This window comes from Phacochoerus africanus, chromosome 5 (genome assembly GCF_016906955.1).
Source record: "Phacochoerus africanus isolate WHEZ1 chromosome 5, ROS_Pafr_v1, whole genome shotgun sequence".
NCBI classification, from domain to species: Eukaryota; Metazoa; Chordata; class Mammalia; order Artiodactyla; family Suidae; genus Phacochoerus; species Phacochoerus africanus.
Window position 1 is genome coordinate 9,143,035 of NC_062548.1, and position 22,151 is coordinate 9,165,185.

Consider the following 22,151-nt stretch of genomic DNA (forward strand, 5'->3'; position numbering starts at 1 on the left):
TGTCTCCTGGATATAGTTATACACAGAACTACTGCAGGAACAGGGGCCCCAGGGCCTGAATGAGCTTCCGGCCTTCATCGAGATGAGGGACCTGGCCAGGAGGTTTGCCTTGAGCTTTGGGCCCCAACAGCTACAGAACCGTGACCTTGTGGTCACACTACACAAGTAAGGAAGTATCGGTTGGAAGGCAAGGTACTTGAACCTTCCTGAGAGGGCTGAGCCAGAGGCTGTGTACAGGGAGGGCTAGGAGGGAGGAGGGAGGGGGCAGGCATGTCGAGGAGCAGCAGTTGAGCTGGTGAGGGGGTAGTTTCTGGAAGACAAACTGGGTCCTGGACCAGGAAGGAAGGAAGTACTTGGACAGGATGCCTCAGCCCTGGGAGGGAAGTGGGAAGGGACGATCTTCCTAAAATGATTCTGCTCAACCAAGGGAAGGCATCAAGTTCTCCTTGTCAGAGCTTCCTCCAGCTGGCTCCACCAGTCAGCCCCCAAATCTTGCATTCCTGGAGCTCCTTTCAGAGTTCTCCCCCCGACTCTTCCATCAGGACAAGCAGCTGCTGTAAGTCAGAGGGTAATTGGGTAAAGATGTGGGTTAGAGAAGGTGGCTGTGACCATGTCAGCCTCTCCATTCCACTTCTTCCTTAGACTGTCCTACCTGGAGAAGTGTCTGCGTCGTGTCTCCCAGGCCCCTGGCCATCCATGGGGCCCCGTCACCACCTATTGCCACTCCCTCAGCCCTGTGGAGAACACAGCAGAGGCCAGTCCTCAGGGCTACCCCCGCTCCAAGAAGAGGCGCATTGAAGGTGAAGTGCTGTGGATGTGGGTATCGGGGCTCAGAGCCGCTTCCTGATCACTGCTACCTAGAAAAGCAGCATGTGGGCTTTTGCTTCCTTCAAAGTCTTGCGTTTGGTCATGTATTCCATTGAGCACCAGATATCATTAAGGGTACTCATTTTTGTCACGGTTTACCTAGCCAACTAAAGATGGCCAACATCTGTGAAAAGTAAAATAGAAACTAATGGTAAAACCAAAGATTGAACAAGAAATCTGTATAATTAGGATGCCCCTCCTTGACATATTATTTTCCGATTTTTAAAGATTTTTACACAACCTTCATGATTTTTTTTTTACTTGTTGTAATTTTCCTGTTTTTTAAATTTTCTTTTTTAATATAGTCTCATCTTGAGCGGTAATATCCTAGAAATCACACGTTCATGTGTTAGTGTTTTCTAGTGTACATTTGAAAATACTAGTAGTCATTCCCCATCCTGCCCATTCCCTCAGCCTAGACAGTATAACTAATTTACTTCCTGAGCTTGCCTCTTCTAGACATTTTGTATAAATGGAATCATATAATATGTGGCCTTGTATGTCTTCTTTTACTTAGCATAATGCTTTCCAGTTTCAAACATGCTTAGCACTTACCAGTTCTTCATGACTTTATTATTATTATTCTTACTAGCTCCTGCACCGATGGCATATGGAGGTTCCCAGGCTAGGGGCCAAATCAGAGCTACAGCTGCCAGCCATAGCAACGCGGGATCTGAGCCGCGTCTGTGACCTACACCACAGCTCATGGCAATGCCAGATCCCTAACCCACTGAGCAAGGCCAGGGGTCGAACCTGCAACCTCATGGTTCCTAGTCAGATTGTTTCCACTGCCCCATGATGGGAACTCCTCTTCATGACTTTTTAGTTTTTTTGGCCACACCCACAGCATGTGGATGTTCCCAGGCCAGGAATCAAACCTGTGTCACAGCAGCCACCCAAGCTACTGCATTGACATTGCCTATTCTTAACCTGCTGTGACACAAGAGAATTCCCCTGATAACTTCTTATGGACAAATAATATCCCATTGTACAGGTATGCCACATTTTTATTTGTAACTTCATCAGTTTATTGACATTTGGGTTGTTTTTACTTTCTGTTATATGTAATGCTGCTATGAACATTCATGAGTGTAAGTTTTTGCATGGATATAAGTTTTGACTTGCGATATACCTGGGAGTGAAATTGCTAGATCATATGGAAACTGTGCATGTAACTTTATGAGAAATTACCAAATTGTGTTCCAAAGGGCCTATATCATTTTATAGTCTCAGCAACAACATATGAGGCCCCAGTTTCTTTATAGTCTTGCCAACACTTGTTATTGTCTTTTGTTTTACCCATCGACTAGTGAATTGGTATCTTATTGTGATTTAAATTTGCATTTCCCTAAAAACTAGTCATATTGAGCATCTTTTCACATGCTATTAGGTATTGTATGTCTCCTTCAGAGAAATGTCTGTTCAAATCCTTTGCTCATTTAAAAATTTAGTCATCTTTCTCCCCCGCCCCGCCCCGGTTTTTTGGCCATTTCACAGCACATGGAGTTCCCAGGCCAGGAATCAGATCTGAGCCACAGTTGTGACCTGTGCCGCAGGTGTGGCAACACTGGGTCCTTTAACCCACTCTGCTGGGATGGGAATCAAACCTACCTACTGGTGCTGCAGAGATGCTGCCAATCCCATTGCGCCACATCAGGAACTCCCAGGTTGTCTTTTATTAAGTTGTAAGAGTTCTTTATATATTCTAGATAAAAGTTCCTTACCAGATAGAGAAAATTTTCTCCCATTCTGTGGATTATCTTTTCATCCTCTTGATGGTATCCTTTGAAATACAAAAGTTCTTAATTTTGATGATATTCACCTTATTTTTTTTTATTCTTTTAAAATTTAATTTTTGTTTTATATTGGAGTATAGTTGATTTACAATGTTGTTAGTTTCAGGTATACAGGAAAGTTATTTGATTATACATATAGCCATTCTTTTTCAGATTCTTTTCCCATATAGTTTATTAAAGAATTTTGAATAGAATTGCCTGTGCTATGCAGTAGGTCCTTGTTGACTATTTTATATGTGGTAGTGTCTGTATGTTAATCCCAAACTCCTAATTTATTCCTCTCCCCCCACCTTTCCCCTCTGGTAACCATAAGTTTTGCTTTCCAAGTCTATGAGTCTCTTTCTGTTCTGCAGATAAGTTCATTTGTATCCTTTTTTTAAGATTCTACATGTAAGTGATATCATGTTTGTCTTTCACTGACTGACTTCATCTAGTATGATAATCTCTAGGTTCATCCATGTTGCTACAAATGGCATTATAAAAAATATTCTTTTTATTGATGGGTAATATTCCATTGTATATATGTACCACAACTTTATCCATTCCTCTGTCAGTGGACATTTAGGTTGCTTCCATGTCTAGGCTGTTGTAATTAGTGGTACAGTGAACAATGGGGTGCATGCATCTTTTTGAATTATGGCTTTCTCCTGATGGACACCCAGGAGTGGGATTGCTGGATCATCTGGTAGTTCTATTTTTAGTTTTTTGAGGAACCTCCATAATGTTTCCATAGTGTTTTACCAATTTACATTCCCACCAACAGTGTATGAGAGTTCCCTTTTCTCTGCACCCTCTCCAGCATTTGTTTGTAGATTTTTGTTGGTGGCCATTCAGGCTGGTGTAATGTGGTACCTCATAGCAGTTTTGATTTGCATTTTGCTAATAATTAGTGATGTTGAGCATATTTTCATGTGTTTTTTGGCCATCAGCATGTCTTTTTTTTTTTTTTTAGCTTTTAAAAAACTTTTTTACTTATTCATTTATTTTTGCTTTTTTTAGGGCTGTGCCCACAGCATGTGGATGTTCCCAGGCTAGGGGCTGGAATCAGAGCTACAGCTGTCAGCCTACACCACAGCTCACAGCAACACCGGATCCCCGACCCACTGAACGATGCTAGGCATTGAACTCATATCCTCATGAATACTAGTCGGACTTGTTTCCGCTGTACCACAACTGGAACTCCCCACCTGTATGTCTTCTTTGGAGAAATGTCTATTTAGATCTTTTTTTTAAATATTGAGCTGCGTGAGTTTGTATATTTTGAAATGAATCCCTTGTCAGTTGCTTCATTTGCGAATATTTTCTCTTATTCTGTGGGGTTGTCCTTTTGTTTATGGTTTATGTACATTCTTATTGCCATTTTGTTAATTGTTTGGATTTGTTGTTTTTCCTTCCCTTTTGTCCTCCTCTCCTGTGGTCTGATGACTGTTGTGTTTTTTGTTTTTTGTTTTTTTGTCTTTTTGTCTTTTTGTTGTTGTTGTTGCTATTTCTTGGGCCGCTCCCAAGGCATATGGAGGTTCCCAGGCTAGGGGTTGAATCGGAGCTGTAGCCACCGGCTTACGCCAGAGCCACAGCAATGCGGGATCCAAGCCGCGTCTGCAACCTACACCACAGCTCAGGGCAACGCCGGATGGTTAACCCACTGAGCAAGGGCAGGGACCGAACCCTCAACCTCATGGTTCCTAGTCGGATTCGTTAACTACTGCGCCACGACGGGAACTCCCTGATGACTGTTTTTAGTGTTGTACTTGGATTGGTTTTTTTTTTATTTGTGTATCTGTTGTAGATTGTTGGTTTGCAGTTACCACGACGTTTTGATATAGGAGTGTGTGTGTGTGTGTGTGTGTGTGTGTGTGTGTGTGTGTAGTATGATTGTTATAAGTTCCTGGTCTCTTAATTGCAAATGCATTTGCAGTATCCTGCATGTATCCTACTAGTTTTGGTAGCATATTTGTGTACGGATGATTCCCTACCTTTACTATATGCTTGGCTTTACTAGTAAGTCTTCTTATTTGTAACTTTGTTTCTAGTTGTGGCCTTTTCTTTTCCACCTGCAGAAGTTCCTTTAGTATTTGTTGTAAGGCTGGTTTAGTGGTACTGAATTAGCTTTTGATTTCTCTTTCAAATCTGAATGAGAGCCTTGCTGGGTAGAGTATTCCTGGTTGTAGGATTTTTTTCCTTTCATCACTTTTTTTTTTTTTGTCTTTTTGCTATTTCTTTGGGCTGCTCCCGCGGCATATGGAGGTTCCCAGGCTAGGGGTTGAATCGGAGCTGTAGCCACCGGCCTACGCCAGAGCCACAGCAACGCGGGATCCGAGCCGCGTCTGCAACCTACACTACAGCTCATGGCAACGCCGGATGGTTAACCCACTGAGCAAGGGCAGGGACCGAACCTGCAACCTCATGGTTCCTAGTCGGATTCGTTAACCACTGCGCCACGACGGGAACTCCTCCTTTCATCACTTTAAATATATAATATCGCTCCTTCTGGCTTGCAGAGTTTCTCCTGAAAAATCAGCTGGTAACCTTATCAGGGTTATCTTGTGTATTATTTTGTTGCTTTTCCCTGGCTGCTTTCAACATTTTCTCCTTGTCTTCAATTTTGGTCAGTTTTATTAATATATGTCTCAGGGTGTTCCTCCTTGGTTTTATTCTGTATGGTATTTGCTGTGCTTCCTGGATTTGAATAAATGATTCCTTTCCTGTATTAGGGGAGTTATTGGCTATTACCTCTTCGAATGTTTTCTCTAGTCCTTTCTCTTCTTTAGGCAACCATGTGATTCTGATGTTGGTTTTTTTAAAGTTGTCCCAGAGTTCTCTTAGACTGTCTTCCTTTCTTTTCATTCTTTTTTTCTTTTGTACCTTAGCAGTGATTTCCACCAATATGTCTTCCAGCTTATTTATTCTTCTGCCTCCAGTATTCTGCCATTGGTTCCTTCTGGTAAATTTTTTATTGTGGCTGTTGTGTTCATCTTTGCTGGTTTTAGGTCTTACATATCTTTATTAAACATTCCCTGTAATGTATTGATCTTTGCCTCCAATTTTTTTTCTGAGATCTTGGATCATCTTTACTATTACCCTAAAGTGTTTTTCATGTAGGTTGCTTATCTACATTTCACTTAGCTGTTCTTCTGGGAATTTGTCTTGTTCCTTCATCTGGCTCATATTTCTCTGCCTTTTCATTTTGTCTAGCTTTCTGTGTGATCTCCTTTTTGCAGGCTACAGAGTTGTAGCCTCTCTTGCTTCTGGCGTCTGCCCTCATGTGGTTGGAATTGATACAGGGGCTTGTGGTGGCTTCCTGATTAGAAGGGACTGATGCCTGCTTTCTGGTGGGTGGGACTTTGTCTTTGGGTGTGATTAGAGGCAGCTGTGTGCCTGGAAGGACTTTAGACATCCTGTTTGTTGTCGGATGGGGCTGGGTTCTCACGCTGTTTGTTGTTTGACCTGAGACTTCTCACCCTTGATGGGTGGGGCCAGATTTTTCCAAAATGGCAGCTTCCAGGGGAACTCACTCCAATGATTATTCCTGGGACCACTACCTCCAATGTCCTGCCCCCATAGTGAGCCACAGCCTACCCCTGGCCAGGAGACCATCAGAGACCCACAGGTAGGTCTGACCCAGATTCTTTTTTTTTTTTTCCTTTATAAGGCCACACCTGTGGCATATGGAAGTTTCCAGGCTAGGGGTTGAATTGGAGCTGCAGCTGCTGACCTGTGCCACAGCAATGCAGGATCTGAGCCGCAACTGCAACTTAGACCACAGCTCATGGCAATGCCAGATCCTTAACCTACTGAGCAGGGCCAGGAATCAAACCCATGTCCTCATGGATATTTGTTGGATTTCTTTCTGCTGCACCACAATGGGAACTCCTAGTGCATGACTTTGTAATGGTTTCTATATACCACCTAAAATTATCCTTTATATACCAGGAAACTCTGTCTTTAATAAGTAAACTAACAAATGCTTGTTAAGGACCTACTATATGCAAGATATTGTGTTAGGTGTTTTAGAGGCCATGAAATTCTTCAAGCAGCTTACCATCTAATAGGAAAGAAGATACATTTATAGAAAATCTGAGTTATGTCACCAGTAAGTGATAATTTCCTGGGGGTTTGAGAGGGATTGACAGATGAATGCTGTAGAATTCGGGGAAGGAAAGTATCATTTCAAGTTTAGTTGATCTATAAAGAAGATGGAATTTAAGCTGGAGCTTGAAAAATGTGTAAGATTTATATAAGCTAAATAGTGGAAAAATGAGTATGATGGGCTAGCAGAATAGCATAAGCAAAACGAAGGTAAGCATTCACCCAAGCACATAGATATGTAGTTGGCTTACCTGAAACAGGGGGTTTGTAAAGGTAGGATAAAACTGAAAAGATTAGTTCCATTGTTCATTCAGCAGGTGCTTATGAACACCTTGTGCTGGCAATACAGCAGGGAACGTTCTTTAGAATCATGTAGGGTAGTGATATGTGCAGTGGTGTGAAGCAGGGAAGATGGGGAAATACTGGTGAGGTGGGAATTATAACATTGTGAAGAGTGATCAGGGGAAAGCTTCACAGAGAACATGAATTAAGGACAAAAAACTAAAGGAAGTGAGGGGGATGTCTGGTGTATATCAGAATAGCAGGCAAGAGGGTGCAGCTAGTCCAGAGGCCATGGTGGGATGTGCCTGGCACGTTCAGAAAATAGCAAGAAGGCCAATATTGCTGAATGGAGATTGTATAGACATGAGACCAAAGAGGTTGTGGGAGTCCAGAGCCTATGAGCTAGAATAAAACTCAGAGTGAAATGGGCAAACATTGGAGGATTTGAGCAGAGAGCGATCTGCTTTATATTTTAAGGGGTTCCTTCTGACTGCTATTTTGAGAACTGACTATAGGAGGGGCAGAGGTGGAAGCCAAGGAACTGGTGAGGGGGCTGCAGTAGGGGCCCAGGCAAGAGATGAGAGTGGGCGAACTGGAGGGTGGGGGAGGCAGGAGGGTGAGGTGGCAGGGTAGTGAGAAGTGGCCAGATTCTGGACATATTTCCAAGATATCACAGATAGTACCTCCCTGACAAAGTGCATGTGGGAGATAAGACAGAAAGGCGTTAAGGGTGACTCCAAGGATTTTGGCCTAACAGTTGGAAGGATAGAATTGATAGCAAATGAAGTGGGGAAGGCTGTATGAAGTAAGATCAGGGCTTTGGCATGAGCCATGTTTTTTTCAAGTGAAGATGTTGGACAGGCAGCTGGGGATAGGAACCTGGAGCGAAGTGGCAGGGAGTGCAGGAGGGAGGCAGAAGCTTTAGATGTGGAAGCTGGTATTTTAAAGCTCTGAACCTGAATGGCTGAGGAAGCCAGTGAAGATGGAGACAAGAAGTTCCAGAGCTGAATCCTTTGATATTACACAAATAATAATAGGTTGGGGAGATTAGGAGAAGCTGTGTGGGGGCCCAAGATTTCTTTGGAACACAAGTTAATGGGTGTGGCTCTTCCCTGTTTCTATAGCCTTCTGCTTAAACCAGTAGCAGCTCGCTTTCTGGTTATTTGTTTTGGTGTCCAAAAAGGCTGTGGGAGGGAAGATAGTGGGGGTATGAATATTTAAAGTTGACAGATACTAGTATCAATTTGACTTATGTTTTAAAATATCATTACCTGGATTTTCTAAGACATTAGGGCTTCTTTGTCCTCCTCCACCTCCTTAGATGGCTTCAGGAGAGTCATCAACATTTTGAGCCCCAATTCTTCCACTTATCCTTCATATTAGAACTATGCTGACATTGCAGTCATCTCATTTTTTTTCTGGCTTTTATAAAGTCCCATCTCCAATTTTTCTTTCTCCTTAGCCTGTGTGCTTCCTCCCTAGATTTTGGCCATTCTAAGCTTTTCTCACTGTAGAACTCTTGAATGAAATCCTGATCTCAGATGTCTTCATTGATTAACCAAGACCTCTCAGTCTCAGGGACTCAAGTGTTTGCTCACATTTAGGTTTGTATGTTACTGTTTGTGTGATGGAATGCATATTTATGTCTCTTTCATCTTGTTTTCTAAGCTGTGTAGTGAGTTTTTTTGGACAGGTCCTAGATAGCATTCTAGAAGCCTTACTTTTTAGTACATAGGCTGTGCTCATTTTTTAGTCATAACATAATGAGGCCATTTAGGTTTTCCATTCTCGTCTTTCCTAACTTTCCCTTATCAATCCTGAGCAGGTCTTGAAAAGCTAAAAGCATCTGTGGCAGTACTTGGTCTACAGTTAATTTGAGCCTCTGCTGTTTTGCAGACCCCTCCAGGCAGCACAGAGAGGACATCTCTGCATCCCAAGAGGAAAGCATACAGCTGATCAGCATCCCACCCACACCCACCCTCACCTCGACTGCTGTGAAGAGTAGGCAGCCCCTGGTGGGGTTGGAAGAGAGGGAAGAAGAAGGCAACTCAGAACTGGCGTTTACCCAAAGGTACAGCCCTGGGAGAGCCTGGCTGTGATTTCCCAGTTTGGTGTCTCACCATTTCTTTCGTGTTGTTCCCTCCTACAGCACCCCTTCATTCTCACATTCTCTGGTCCTTCCCCATTTTTTTAGCCTTAATATTTTCTCTTTTTCTCTCCATTCTCACCTTTTTGATGGCCGCTTTACCTCCTTTTTTTACCCTTTATTTTTAACCCCTGTCGTTGATCCTACTTCATTCCCACAGCCAGCCCCCTTTAGGTACCCAGAGGTCAAGGTCCTCAAGTCCACAGCATTTTGAGACTCCACTCAACCCTTCAGGCCCTGGGCTGGGCAACCGACTGACCCGGTGAGCTTTTCCCATTATTTTCTGTCCTCACTTCAGATCTGTCACCCACTGTGAGGGGATTCTCCTCTCATCAGTGCTTCTGTGATGGTCTCTGTGGACTTGTCTTAACCACAGAACACTTCCTTCCAGTATAATATGGAGTCCTAGTGTGTAAAACTGATATAAGTAGAGCTGCTCTGACTGAAGCACAGGTGGGGACCTGGAGCCCTACTCTGCTTACTGCCCACCCTGCTCCCCTGGGTGCCTCTGCGAAATTCTCAGGGGTTCTTGAAAACCCCTGCTCTTTGCTACCGCTTCCAGACTGAGCCTGATGGAAGACGATGAAGAGGTGGAAATTCAGAATGAGTCCAGTGAAGAGTGGCAAGATTCAGGCAAGGTGAGCAGAGTGACGGGTCCTTTTCTTCTAGAAGTAGAAGCAGTTGAGGATCTAGAATCACTCTCTGTCAGTCTCGCTGATGCCTTATCCTAGAAACTGCCCAGGATCTTTTGAAAGAATCATAGAGGAGGAGGGAGGTTTGTAAGTAGGCTTTCACTTTGTGTGGACCTTACTTTTATTTTATTTTTTTAGCACTATCAATGTAGTTTATTTTTATTTTTTTATTTTTTTAATTTTTTAAAAATATTTTTATTTTCCCACTGTACAGCAAGGGGGTCAGGTTATCCTTACATGTATACATTACAATTACATTTTCCCCCCAGCCTTTCTTCTGTTGCAACATGAGTATCTAGACAAAGTTCTCAATGCTATTCAGCAGGATCTCCTTGTAAATCTATTCTAAGTTGTGTCTGATAAGCCCAAGCTCCCGATCCCTCCCACTCCCTCCCCCTCCCATCAGGCAGCCACAAGTCTCTTCTCCAAGTCCATGATTTTCTTTTCTGAGGAGATGTTCATTTGTGCGGGATATTAGATTCCAGTTATAAGTGATATCATATGGTATTTGTCTTTGTCTTTCTGGCTCATTTCACTCACTATGAGATTCTCTAGCTCCATCCATGTTGCTGCAAATGGCATTATGTCATTCTTTTTTATGGCTGAGTAGTATTCCATTGTCAATGGACATTTAGGTTGTTTCCATGTCCTGGCTATTGTGAATAGTGCTGCAATGAACATGCGGGTGCACGTGTCTCTTTTAAGTAGAGTTTTGTCCGGATAGATGCCCAAGAGTGGGATTGTGGGGTCATATGGAAGTTCTATGTATAGATTTCTAAGGTATCTCCAGACTGTTCTGCATAGTGGCTGTACCAGTTTACATTCCCACCAACAGTGTAGGAGGATTCCCTTTTCTCCACACCCCCTCCAGCACTTGTTATTTGTGGATTTATGAATGATGGCCATTCTGACTGGTGTGAGGTGATATCTCATGGTAGTTTTGATTTGCATTTCTCTTATAACCAGCGATGTTGAGCATTTTTTCATGTGTTTGTTGGCCATCTGTATATCTTCTTTGGAGAACAGTCTATTCAGGTCTTTTGCCCATTTTTCCATTGATTGATTGGTTTTTTTGCTGTTGGGTTGTATAAGTTGTTTATATATTCTAGAGATGAAGCCCTTGTCCGTTGCATCATTTGAAACTGTTTTCTCCCATTCTGAAAGTTGTCTTTTTGTTTTCTTTTGGGTTTTCTTTGCTATGCAAAAGCTTGTCAGTTTGATGAGGTCCCATGGGTTTATTTTTGCTCTAATTTCTATTTCTTTGGGAGACTGACCTGAGAAAATATTCATGATGTTGCTGTCAGAGAGTGTTTTGCCTATGTTTTCTTCTAGGAGTTTGATGGTGTCCTGTCATATATTTAAGTCTTTCAGCCATTTTGAGTGTATTTTTGTGCATGGTGTGAGGGTGTGTTCTAGTTTCATTGCTTTGCATGCAGCTGTCCAGGTTTCCCAGCAGTGCTTGCTGAATAGACTTTCTTTTTCCCATTTGATGTTCTTGCCTCCCTTGTCAAAGATTAATTGACCATAGGTGTCAGGGTTTATTTCCGGATTCTCTATTCTATTCCATTGGTCTGTCTGTCTGTTTTGGTACCAGTACCACACTGTTTTGATGACTGTGGCTTTGTAATATTTTTTGAAATCTTGGAGAGTTATGCCTCCTGCTTGGTTTTTGTTTCTCAGGATTGCTTTGGCGATTCTGGGTCTTTTGTTGTTCCATATAAATGTTTGGATTGTTTGTTCTAGTTCTGTGAAAAATGTCATGGGTCATTTGATAGGGATTGCATTGAATCTGTAGATTGCTTTGGGTAGTATGGCCATTTTTACAACATTGATTTTCCCAATCCAGGAACATTCAATATCTTTCCATTTCTTTACATCTTCTTTGATTTCTTTGATTAAAGTTTTATAGTTCTCGGCATATAGGTCCTTTACCTCCTTGGGCAGGTGTATTCCGAGGTATTTGATTTTGTGAGGTACAATTTTAAAAGGTATCGTATTTTTGTATTCCTTTTCTAATGTTTCATTGCTGGTATACAGAAATGCCACTGACTTCTGAATGTTAATCTTATATCCTGCTACTTTGCTGAATTTATTAATCAGTTCAAGGAGTTTTGGGGTTGAGTCCTTCGGGTTTTCTATGTATAGTATCATGTCATCTGCATACAGTGACAGTTTGATCTCTTCTCTTCCTATATGGATGCCTTTTATTTCTTTTGTTTGTCTAATTGCTGTGGCTAGGACTTCCAAAACTATGTTGAAGAGCAGTGGTGAGAGTGGGCATCCCTGTCTTGTTCCAGATTTGAGTGAGAAGGCTTTCAGTTTTTCCCCATTGAGGATTATATTTGCTGTGGGTTTATCGTAAATGGCTTTGATTATATTCAGGAATGTTCCCTCTACACCCACTTTGGCGAGGGTCTTGAACATGAATGGATGTTGGACTTTGTCAAATGCTTTTTCTGCGTCTATTGAGATGATCATATGATTTTTGACTTTTTTTTTGTTAATGTGGTGTATGATGCTGATTGATTTGCGTATGTTGAACCATCCTTGTGAACCTGGGATGAACCCAACCTGGTCATGGTGTATAATTTTTTTGGTATGTTGTTGGATTCGGGTGGCTAAGATTTTGTTGAGAATTTTTGCATCTATCTTCATCAATGATATTGGGCGATAGTTTTCTTTTTTGGTGGTATCTCTGTCTGGTTTTGGAATGAGGGTGATGGTGGCATCATAGAATGTCTTTGGGAGTATTCCTTCTTCTTCAACCTTTGGAAAGAGTTTAAGGAGGATGGGCACCAATTCCTCTTTATATGTTTGATAAAATTCACCTGTGAAGCCATCTGGTCCTGGACTTTTATTTGTAGGGAGTGATTTTATGACCTCTTCCATTTCATTTCTAGTGATCGGTCTGTTCAGTTGGTCTGTTTCTACTTGATTCAGTTTTGGCAGGCTGTAAGATTCTAGAAGATTGTCCATTTCTTCCAGATTATCAAACTTGTTGCCGTATAGTTGTTCATAGTATTTGCTTATGGTTTTTAGTATTTCTGCTGTATCCGTTGTGATTTCTCCTTTTTCATTTCTAATTTTGGTTATTTGGGTTCTTTCTCTCCTCTTTTTAGTGAGTCTGGCCAGGGGTTTGTCAATTTTGTTCACCTTTTCAAAGAACCAGCTCTTGGTTTTATTAATTTTCTCTATTGTTTTTTGAGTCTCTATTTTATTGATTTCTTCTTTGATCTTTATAATTTCCTTCCTTCTGCTGACTTTAGGCCTTTTTTGTTCTTTTTCTAATTCCTTTAGGTGGAGGGTTAAGTTGTCCATTTGGGATCTTTCTTCTTTTTTGAGAAAGGCCTGTATTGCTATAAATTTCCCTCTGAGCACTGCTTTCACAGCATCCCATAGATTTTGAGAGGTTGTGTCTTCATTATCATTTGTTTCAAGGTAGTTTTTAATTTCCTTTTTGATTTCCTCATTGACCCATTGGTTTTTTAGTAGCATGTTGTTTAGTCTCCATGTAGTAGGTTTTTTCTCTTTCCTTTTCCCATGGTTGATTTCTAATTTCATGGCATTTTGGTCAGAGAAGATACTTGAGATAATTTCTATGCTCCTAAATTTATTGAGATTGGCTTTGTGTCCCAATATGTGGTCGATTCTTGAGAATGTTCCATGAGCATTTGAGAAGAATGTGTATTCTGCTTTTTTTGGATGTAGTGTCCTGAAGATCTCAATGAAGTCTAACTTTTCTATTGTTTCCTTTAGGATCTCTGTTGCTTTATTGGTTTTCTGTCTAGAGGATCTGTCCATTGATGTGAGGGGGGTATTAAGGTCTCCTACTATGATTGTATTCTCATCAATATCTCCCTTTATGTCTGTTAATATTTGTTGTATGTATCCGGGTGCTCCTGTATTTGGGGCATATATGTTTACGATAGTAATATCCTCTCCTTGGATGGATCCCTTAAGCATTAAATAGTGTCCTTCTTTGTCTTTCTTTATGTCTTTTGTTTTAAAGTCTATTTTGTCTGACATGAGCGTTGCGACTCCTGCTTTTCTGTCATGTCTATTGGCGTGAAATATTTTTCCCCACCCTTCCACTTTCAATCTATATGTATCTTTTGTCCTAAGGTGAGTTTCTTGTAGGCAGCATATTGAAGGTTTTTGCCTTTTTATCCACTCAGCCACTCTGTGCCTTTTGATTGGGGCGTTCAGTCCATTGACATTTAAGGTGATACTTGATAGATGATTATTTATTGCCATTTGAACCTCGTGTTCCAGTTGATTCTATGGTTCTCCATTCTTCCTTTCTTTTTTTTTTTTTTTGGTTGGATGGTCTCCTGTTACTATCTGCTTGAGTGTATTTTTTTTTTTTTTGCAAATGCAATATTTGGTTTTGGCTTGTGGTTGCCCTGTTTTTTAAGTATGCTAACCCCTTCCTATAATTGTGTGTTTTAGCCTGATGGTCCTGTAAGTTCAAACACTTCATTACTATATTAAAATTAAGAAGAGAAACATACAAACAAAAAGGGTTATTTACTTCCTAACATCCCTTGCCCACATTTTATGGTTTTGATGACTCTTTTTTATTTTTTTCTTTTTAATTTTATTTTGTTTGAAGCATGTTCATGATTAAATCTGTATGCTGGCTTATTTGAATGACTGCTCTCTGATTGTGGTTTCCTCAGTCCTAGTTCTTCCTCTTCTTCTTTTTTTTTCTTTTCTTTTTTCTTCCCTTTCCTTCCTTTCTTTTTGGTTTAGAGAAGCCCTTTCAATATTTCCTTTTACCTGGGTTTTGTGTTGCTGTATTCTTTAAGTTTTTGTTTGTTGGAAAAAATTTTTATTTCCCCTTCTATTTTAAATGATATTCTTGCTGGATAGAGTATTCTAGGTTGCATATTTTTTCCTTTTAGCACTTTCAATATCTCTTGCCATTCCCTCCTGGCCTGTAGTGTTTCTGTAGAGAAATCAGCTGATAACCTTATGGGGTTCCCTTGTAGGTAACATTCTGTTTTTCTCTTGCTGCCTTTAGGATCCTCTCTTTATCACTAACTTTTGCCATTTTTATTATGATGTGTCTTGGTGTGGGTCTGTTTGGGTTCAGTTTGTTTGGGGCCCTCTGTGCTTCTTGTATCTTGAACCCAGTATCCTTTAGATTTGGGAAGTTTCCAGCGATAATTTCTTCAAATATATTTTCCATCCCCTTATCTTTTTCTACTCCTTCTGGAATTCCTATTATGCGTAGATTGGCCTGCTTTATATTATCCCATAGGTCTCTTATATTGCTTTCCAGTTTTTTGATTCGGTTTTCTGTCTGTTGATTGGATTGAGTGAATTCCATTATTCTATCTTCCATATCACTGATTAGTTCTTCTGCATTATTCATTCTGGTTTTTACTGCCCTTAGTTCAGTCTGTATCTCTGCAAATGAATTTTCTAGTTTTTCTTGGCTCCTCATATTTTCTAGTTCCTTTCTGAGGGTGTCTGCATTACTGTTTATATCTTCTCTTAATTCCTTCAGTATTTTCACTATTTCTCTTTTGAACTCCAGGTATGTCAGACTGCAGAGATCTGTTTCATTGTTGACTGTTTTGGGTGAGTTCTCCTGTTGGTTTTACTGGGGGTGGTTTCTCAGCTTCTTCATCTTGCTTGTTGTTTTGTTTCTCCTGAGGGAGTTGTACTCTCCGTTATCGGGCAGTGTTTGCCTTGTCACTGCCGTGGAATATTTCCTGAGGGCTGGCGTTGTTGGTCAATCTTTTTTAAGGCAGTGTGGCTTTTCTGGAGTGTTGATGGGGCTAACAGGGTCTCTTTGAAGCAAAGGAGGGCTTCCTGAGGGCAGACAGGACTGGGAGGTCCACACCACGATGTAGCAGATTTCACTTGGTCATGCAGAGCTTGCTCTGGTGTTTTTAGGCTGTGGGGTTCTTGCAGGGGGTTGGCGGTGCTGGGCAGCTGTTCCTCAGGAGTGCAGCACCCCCTGGGGGCTGGAGCAGCTATCTGGGTCACTGAGAACCTAAGAGGCTCTTCCCTAGGGCAGCCCAACTCAGAAGGACAGCCTGAGAATGTAGGCGGATCTTTTCACAGTCTGGCCGAGCTTGTTGCAGCTTTTCTGGGCTGCAGGGGCTCTTCCAGGGGGCTGGTGGCGGGAGTGGGGCGCCCCCTGGGGGCTTGGGCGGGTAGCAGGGCCACTGGAAACCCAAGAGGCTCTCCCCAGGGCAGCCGATTCAGAAAGACCGTCTGAGATCTTTTCCCGACTCGGCCAGGCTTGTTACAGCTTTTCTGGGCTGCAGGGGGTCCTGCCTGGAGCTGGCAGTCCTATGCAGCTGGTCCACTAGGTCTCAGTACCCCCTGGGGGCTTGATCGGGTAGCAGGGCCGCTGGAGACCCAAGAGGCTCCTCCCCGGGGCAGCCCGACTCAGAAAAACTGTCCGAGAATTAGGCCAATCTATTCACAGCCTGACTAGGCTTGTTCTAGCTTTTCTGGGCTGCAGGCCTTTTCTCGGGGGCTGGTGGAGTTTGGTGCTGCTCTGAGGAAGTGTAGCCCCTCCAAAGAGCAAGCAGGCCTGTGCAGGGACAGCCCCTGCAGTGGTAGGCTTCAGGCAATTGTTGAGGCCAGCCCTCCTGGATGGCAGGCAGCCCCAGGTCCGGTGAGAGCATAGGGGGTGGCGGGGGGGGGGGATGCACTGGGAAGCACAGCTTTCTGCTAGCTAGCAGGCTTGTAAGCTTGCTGTGGCGTGGGGGGTATTCTCTGGGGACCCACCCCTTCTTCTCTCCCCTCCCCAGCACGGGCGCAGACCAGGCTCATCTCCCAGGTTCCCTCTGATGCGGCTTTCCACTTCCCCGCCCCTAGAGTATTGCTCCCTTCCTCTGCGAAAGCTTTGTTTTCTAGTCTCCCAGGCAGTCTCTGCCCTGTCAAATGGTTTCTAGACCTCCCAAGCAGTTTCCGCTCCGCCCCGCCCCCCCCCAGCCCGGGGCCTAACCTCTGGAGCCGAGGTCTCGGTGCCCAGCCCCCACCCAGGCGTCTCAATTTTTGGTGACTGTGCCCGTAGTTCAGATGGTCCGTTGGGTTCTTGATCGGCTTTTCCATACTCCAACTTACTGCTACACTCTTCTCTGCATCTGGAGATTCCTCCGGTTCGTTTGATCTTTCCCCCGTGTAGGTGACTTTCCAGGGTGCGGGATCCCTTTCTCCTCCGCAGTTCCCTTTCGGGAGCACCCGTCCCGCTCGGATTCACCTTCTCTCACTCTCCTCTTTTCTCCCGTTCTGCCCAGTAATGTCACGAACTTCTTGCCGTTATTGGAGTTTAGGTTCCTCTGCCAGCGATTGGTTGCTGTTCTGTGTGAGTCATTTATTCTGTAGATGTGCTTTTTTTGTTGTGTTTGTGGGAGAGGGCGAGCGTGTCCCCCTACTCCTCCGCCATCTTGTCCTCTCTCGGACCTTACTTTTATTAAAGAAATAGAGAAAGGAAATTTTAGTTATCAAAAGGGACTTGAGGTAGCAGTCTCCCTCTCAATCCTCATATAAATATTTTGCCTTTGACTCTGTTAAGAATTAAAGGTACTCCTAGAGCTGGGGATGGACGGTCACCCAGTCCAGCCTTGCAGCCCATTCACTAAGTCTTCATAACACATGCGCACAACAGGCACACCCCTTGACGGGCTGCCGCAGTCCCTCTTCCTCCACTCACTCCCTTTTCTGCCCTAGCTTGCCTGCTGAAGCTAGTACAACATTGTAGATCAGTTGTAGGAGGAAATGCTGCCAGTTCAGTAGGAAGAGCATGGAGTCAGAGTGAGGGGACCTTAGAGTCTTCAGATCCACCACTTTACCAAGTTAGCTCCTTAACCCCTCTCAATCTTATCTTTAAAATGGACCTCTTACACAAAATACAAAGTGAAGGCACCTTTTAAACAGGAAAAGGTTATGTTGCTGTTACACTCCGTTGTCTGCTCTTTAAGGAGAAAGGGCACAGAGAGCAGAGATGAGTGGAGGTCTTATGTGCAAAGGGAAGACCAGACAGCAGGGCAACTGTTAAAGTAGTCTTTCCTAAAGTCCTCTTAGGAAAAATCCCATTCTGTAGTTCCAGAAGTGAATGAATTTAATAAGAGTTGCAGTCAGCAGGCCAGGAAAGGAGGCACTTCTCTGATGACTCTGATCCTGCGGTTCACTCTGACTTTGCTTCTCTTCCCTCCCTGTCACGTGAGACCGGAAAGGACCTTTGTTATTGTTTGCAGGTGAAGGGGGTGGGGAGGGACCTTTTTGACTTTTGACCCCATTCTTTCTAGCAGTCTTCCTCCAGTGAGCACAGGCTGGACCTCTTAGATTCTACAGAACTGAACATTGAGGTGAGTGTCCCCAAAACAGACTATAAAGCAAGTTAAGAGGAGTCGTGCTTCCTTGGGAGATGCTGGCAAGGAACCCACGTACCTGTCACATAGGTGGAAAGAAAGGCCACAGCTCCTGGCCCACTGTCTTAGGGCTGTAGGGGTATCCTGGGGGGAGGGGCTGTGCAGGAAGAGAATGAGAATTGTTATCTAGAGGACCTTGCAGTCATCTCTTTACCCTTTGGTCTGTTGTCATGCCTCTGTATTTTACTTTTATCTTTCTCATCACAGGATTTCTGACATGACCCCGTGCCCCTCCCATCTCCACGACATGACCACTTGGAAAAGGCAAACAGGAGAGAGAGTGAAAGGAATCATTACTTCCCCTCCCCTCATCTCTCAAGGGAAGGAGAGGTGGGCTGTGCCTTTCTAACCTGACCTTTCTCTGATGATGCTGGGATAGAGAAGCAGAAGCCCCCGTCCTCCCTGATGCATTGTGGCTCTGTCCCTCTGTGTTTGAGCAGAGTGACTGTTTTCTGCTGTTTGGAGGGGCAGGCGCTCTACCTCAGCATTGGAGAGGGTCACTGCCTGTGTTGAATGAAAGGAACCTGATAGTTTTTCTGTATTTGGGGAACATCTTTCCTGGCCTGTTTTGTGCACTTCTGGTTAGCTGAATAAACACATTGGAGTCAGTTCCAGGATGTGGCTTGAAATTGTTAAACTGATGGAGGTCAGGTTCTTTGCTGAAGTCTTAAGTGGCTTTGCCTAACCCCATGGTCCAGTGTACAGGGGCCGGCACTGCACACCACCCAGGTATGCTGGCTCTCAAGGACGTACTGCTTTGTAACTGGGAAACTGGTTACCTTAAAGTAGTTTATCTCGTGGAGACAGTGTAGGCCAACAAGGGGAGGTAGGTAGCATTGGATTGGATGTAGGGTAGACCTTCCTGTCTCATCTCCACTGAGGCCGAGGCAGTCCACATATCATTGTAGCTTTCACCTAAGGGTTCTTTACAGAAATGATTTCCTGCCCATATCCCAAAGACACCTGTCATAACTTGAACTTTCATAAGTTATTCTGAATGCCCAAGTCCTCAACCCCACCCTCTCTTGGTCTTTGCTTCCCCAGCTAGTTTCTCACCAGTACTGGCAAGTCATTCTCCAAAGTACATCTTTGATCTGTGTCCTCTCTCTGTGCCACCATCATCTCTCACCTAGACTGCCACAAAATAGCCTCTGGGTCCTTGCCTCCTTGAAGCTGACTTGTTCTCCTTCTGCTTCTTGGAATAGCACAGAACCTCTGTTCTTTCCTTTCTCTCTGACAAGCAATCTAATACATAAAGATGCTGTTGTCACTTTATTTTTTTCAAAGATTTAAATTTTTCCCTTTATAGTGGATTTACAGTGTTCTGTCCATTTCTACTGTATAGCAAAGTGATCCAGTCATACATATATTTTTTTTCTCCCATTATCCTCCATCATGTTCCATTACAAGTGACTAGATATAGTTCTCTGTGCTATACAGTGGGATATCATTGCTTATCTACTCCAAATGCAATAGTTTGGATATATTAACCCCAAACTCCCAATCCATCCTACTCCCTCCCCATCCCCTCTGGCAACCACAAGTCTCTTCTCCAAGTTCATGAGTTTCTTTTCTGTGGAAAGGTTCATTTGTCCCATTTATTAGATTCCAGATAAAATGATACCATATGGTATTTGTCTTTCTCTTTCTGACTTGCTTCACTTAGTATGAGCATCTCTAGTTCCATCCTGTTGTCACTTTGTACCTTCACTGTTTGCTTCGGTGGTTGAAGGAATTCTTCAGCTTCTTCTTTCAGACACGAGCTTCAGTTCTTCCCTGTCTGGGCATCTGCTTTAATATCAGCTTATCTGTATAGTCTCCCAGGCCAGACAGCAGTCATCCAGCTAGTGATTTCTTCAGAAGGAACCATCGTTTCCTGTGATTAGGTCACTCAGTCAAACTCATTTATTCCTCCTTCAGCCTTCCTTTCCTTCCCTCCAAGATAAAAGCTAGAAGCTGGGTTTGTGAGTCTCTTTTGGAAAGCCAGCCTTACCAGTGCCCTAGGGATCATTAGCTTATATAATCAGTGGAACAACTCCAGAGAGAGGAGCCTTTTCTTCTTTTTTGATTTAATTTTTATTTTAGATTTTGAGAGCACAGTGGATACACAATGTTGTGTTTCAGATGTACAGCAGAGTGATTCAGTTATATGTGTACATGTGTCCATTCTTTTTCAGATTCTTTTTCCATATAGGTTATTACAGAACATTGCATTTGCTATATACAGTAGGTCCTTGTTGATTATTTGATAAATAGTAGTGTGTATATGTTAATCCCAAACTCCTAATATATCCCTCCCCACCTTTCCCCTTTGGAAACCACAAGTGTGTTCTCTGTGGCTGTGAGTCTATTTCTGTTCTGTGGAAAGGTTCATTTTGCCATATTTTAAATTCTGTATGTAAGTGATATATATGGTATTTGTCTCTTTCTTACTTAGTGTGAGAATCTCTACCTGCATCTGTGTTGCTGTAAAAGGAATTATTTTCTTTTTTATGATGAATAATATTCCATTGTATAGAATTACCACATCTTCTTAATCCATTCATCTGTCGTTAGACGTTTAGGTTGTTTCCATGTCTTGGCTATTGTGAATAGTGCTGCAGTGAACATAGAGGTGCATGTATCTTTTGAATTGTAGATTGCTGGATCACATGGTAGTCATATATTTACTGTTCTGAGGTAGCTCCATACTGTTTTCCATAGTGGAAATGAAAAACCAATTTATATTCTCACCAGCAATATAGGAAGATTCCCTTTTTTTCCACACCCTCTCCAGCATTCGTTATTTGTAGACTTGTTGTAATTAAAGGTGTTGAGCATCTTTTCATGTGCCTATTGGCTATCTCTCTGTCTTCTTTGAAGAAATGTCTGTTTAGGTCTTCTGCCCATTTTCAGTTGGGTTGTTTTTTGCAGTAGAATTGTGTAAGTTCTTTGTATATTTTGGAGATTAGGCCATTGTTGGTTGCATTGATTGAAAAGATTTTCTACTCTTAGGTTGGTTGTCCTTTCACTTTTTAATTGTTTTCTTTGCTCTGCAAAAGCTTTTGAGTTTCATTAGGTCCCATTGGTTTATTTTTGTTTTGGTTGTCATTAATTCTAGGAGGTGGATCAAACAAGATGTAGCTGCGATTTATGTCAAAGAGCATTCTGCCTATGCTTTCCTCTAGGAGTTTTATAGTATCTGGCCTTATGTTTAGGTCTTTAATCCATTTTGAGTTTATTTTCGTGTGTGGTGTTAGAGAATGTTGTGATTTCATTCTTTTACATGTAAGCTGTCCAGTTTTCCCAGCATCACTTATTAAAGAGACTGTTTTTCCTCCACTGTGTGTTCTTTCCTCCTTTGTCATGGATTAGTTGACCATAGGTGCTTGGGTTTATTTCTGGGCTTTCTATCCTTTCTATTGATCCATATTTGTTTTTGTGCTGGTACCACACTGTTCTGATGACTGTAGCTTTTGTGGTATAGTCTGAAGTCAGGGTGCCTGATTCCTAAAATCCTGTTTTTTCTTTTGCTTTTACTTTTTTTTTTGTCTTTTGTCCTTTTAGGGCCACACCTGCAGCATATGGAGGTTCCCAGGCTAAGGGTCTAATTGAAGCTGTTGCTGCTGGCCTATGCCAGAGCCACAGCAATGCCATATCTGAGCTGCGTCTGCAAGCTACACCACAGCTCATGGCTACACTGGATCCTTAACCCACTAAGTAAGGCCAGGGATTGAACCCACAACTTCATGGTTCCTAGTCAGATTCGTTTCCTCTGTGCCATGACAGGAACTGTTTTTTCTTCTTCAGTGTTGCTTTGGCCATTCAGGGTCTTTTGTGTTTCCATACAAATTTCAAAATATTTTGTTCTATTTCTAGGAAGAATGTCCTTGGTAATTTGATCGGG

General features: G+C 42.7%; 1 protein-coding gene across 1 annotated transcript in view; it reads left to right on the plus strand.

Moving 5' to 3' along the window:
• Positions 1–18,876, plus strand: part of STAG3 (stromal antigen 3) — a 43,383-nt gene extending 24,507 nt beyond the window's left edge. The window contains exons 27-34 of the mRNA XM_047779673.1: positions 17–165; positions 428–556; positions 643–800; positions 8,928–9,102; positions 9,338–9,439; positions 9,740–9,815; positions 18,143–18,202; positions 18,473–18,876. Coding sequence (XP_047635629.1) covers positions 17–165; positions 428–556; positions 643–800; positions 8,928–9,102; positions 9,338–9,439; positions 9,740–9,815; positions 18,143–18,202; positions 18,473–18,481 — 858 coding nt within the window. The 3' untranslated portion in view covers positions 18,482–18,876. The remainder of the gene's footprint in view (positions 1–16; positions 166–427; positions 557–642; positions 801–8,927; positions 9,103–9,337; positions 9,440–9,739; positions 9,816–18,142; positions 18,203–18,472) is intronic.
• The last annotated feature ends 3,275 nt before the right edge of the window (positions 18,877–22,151 follow it).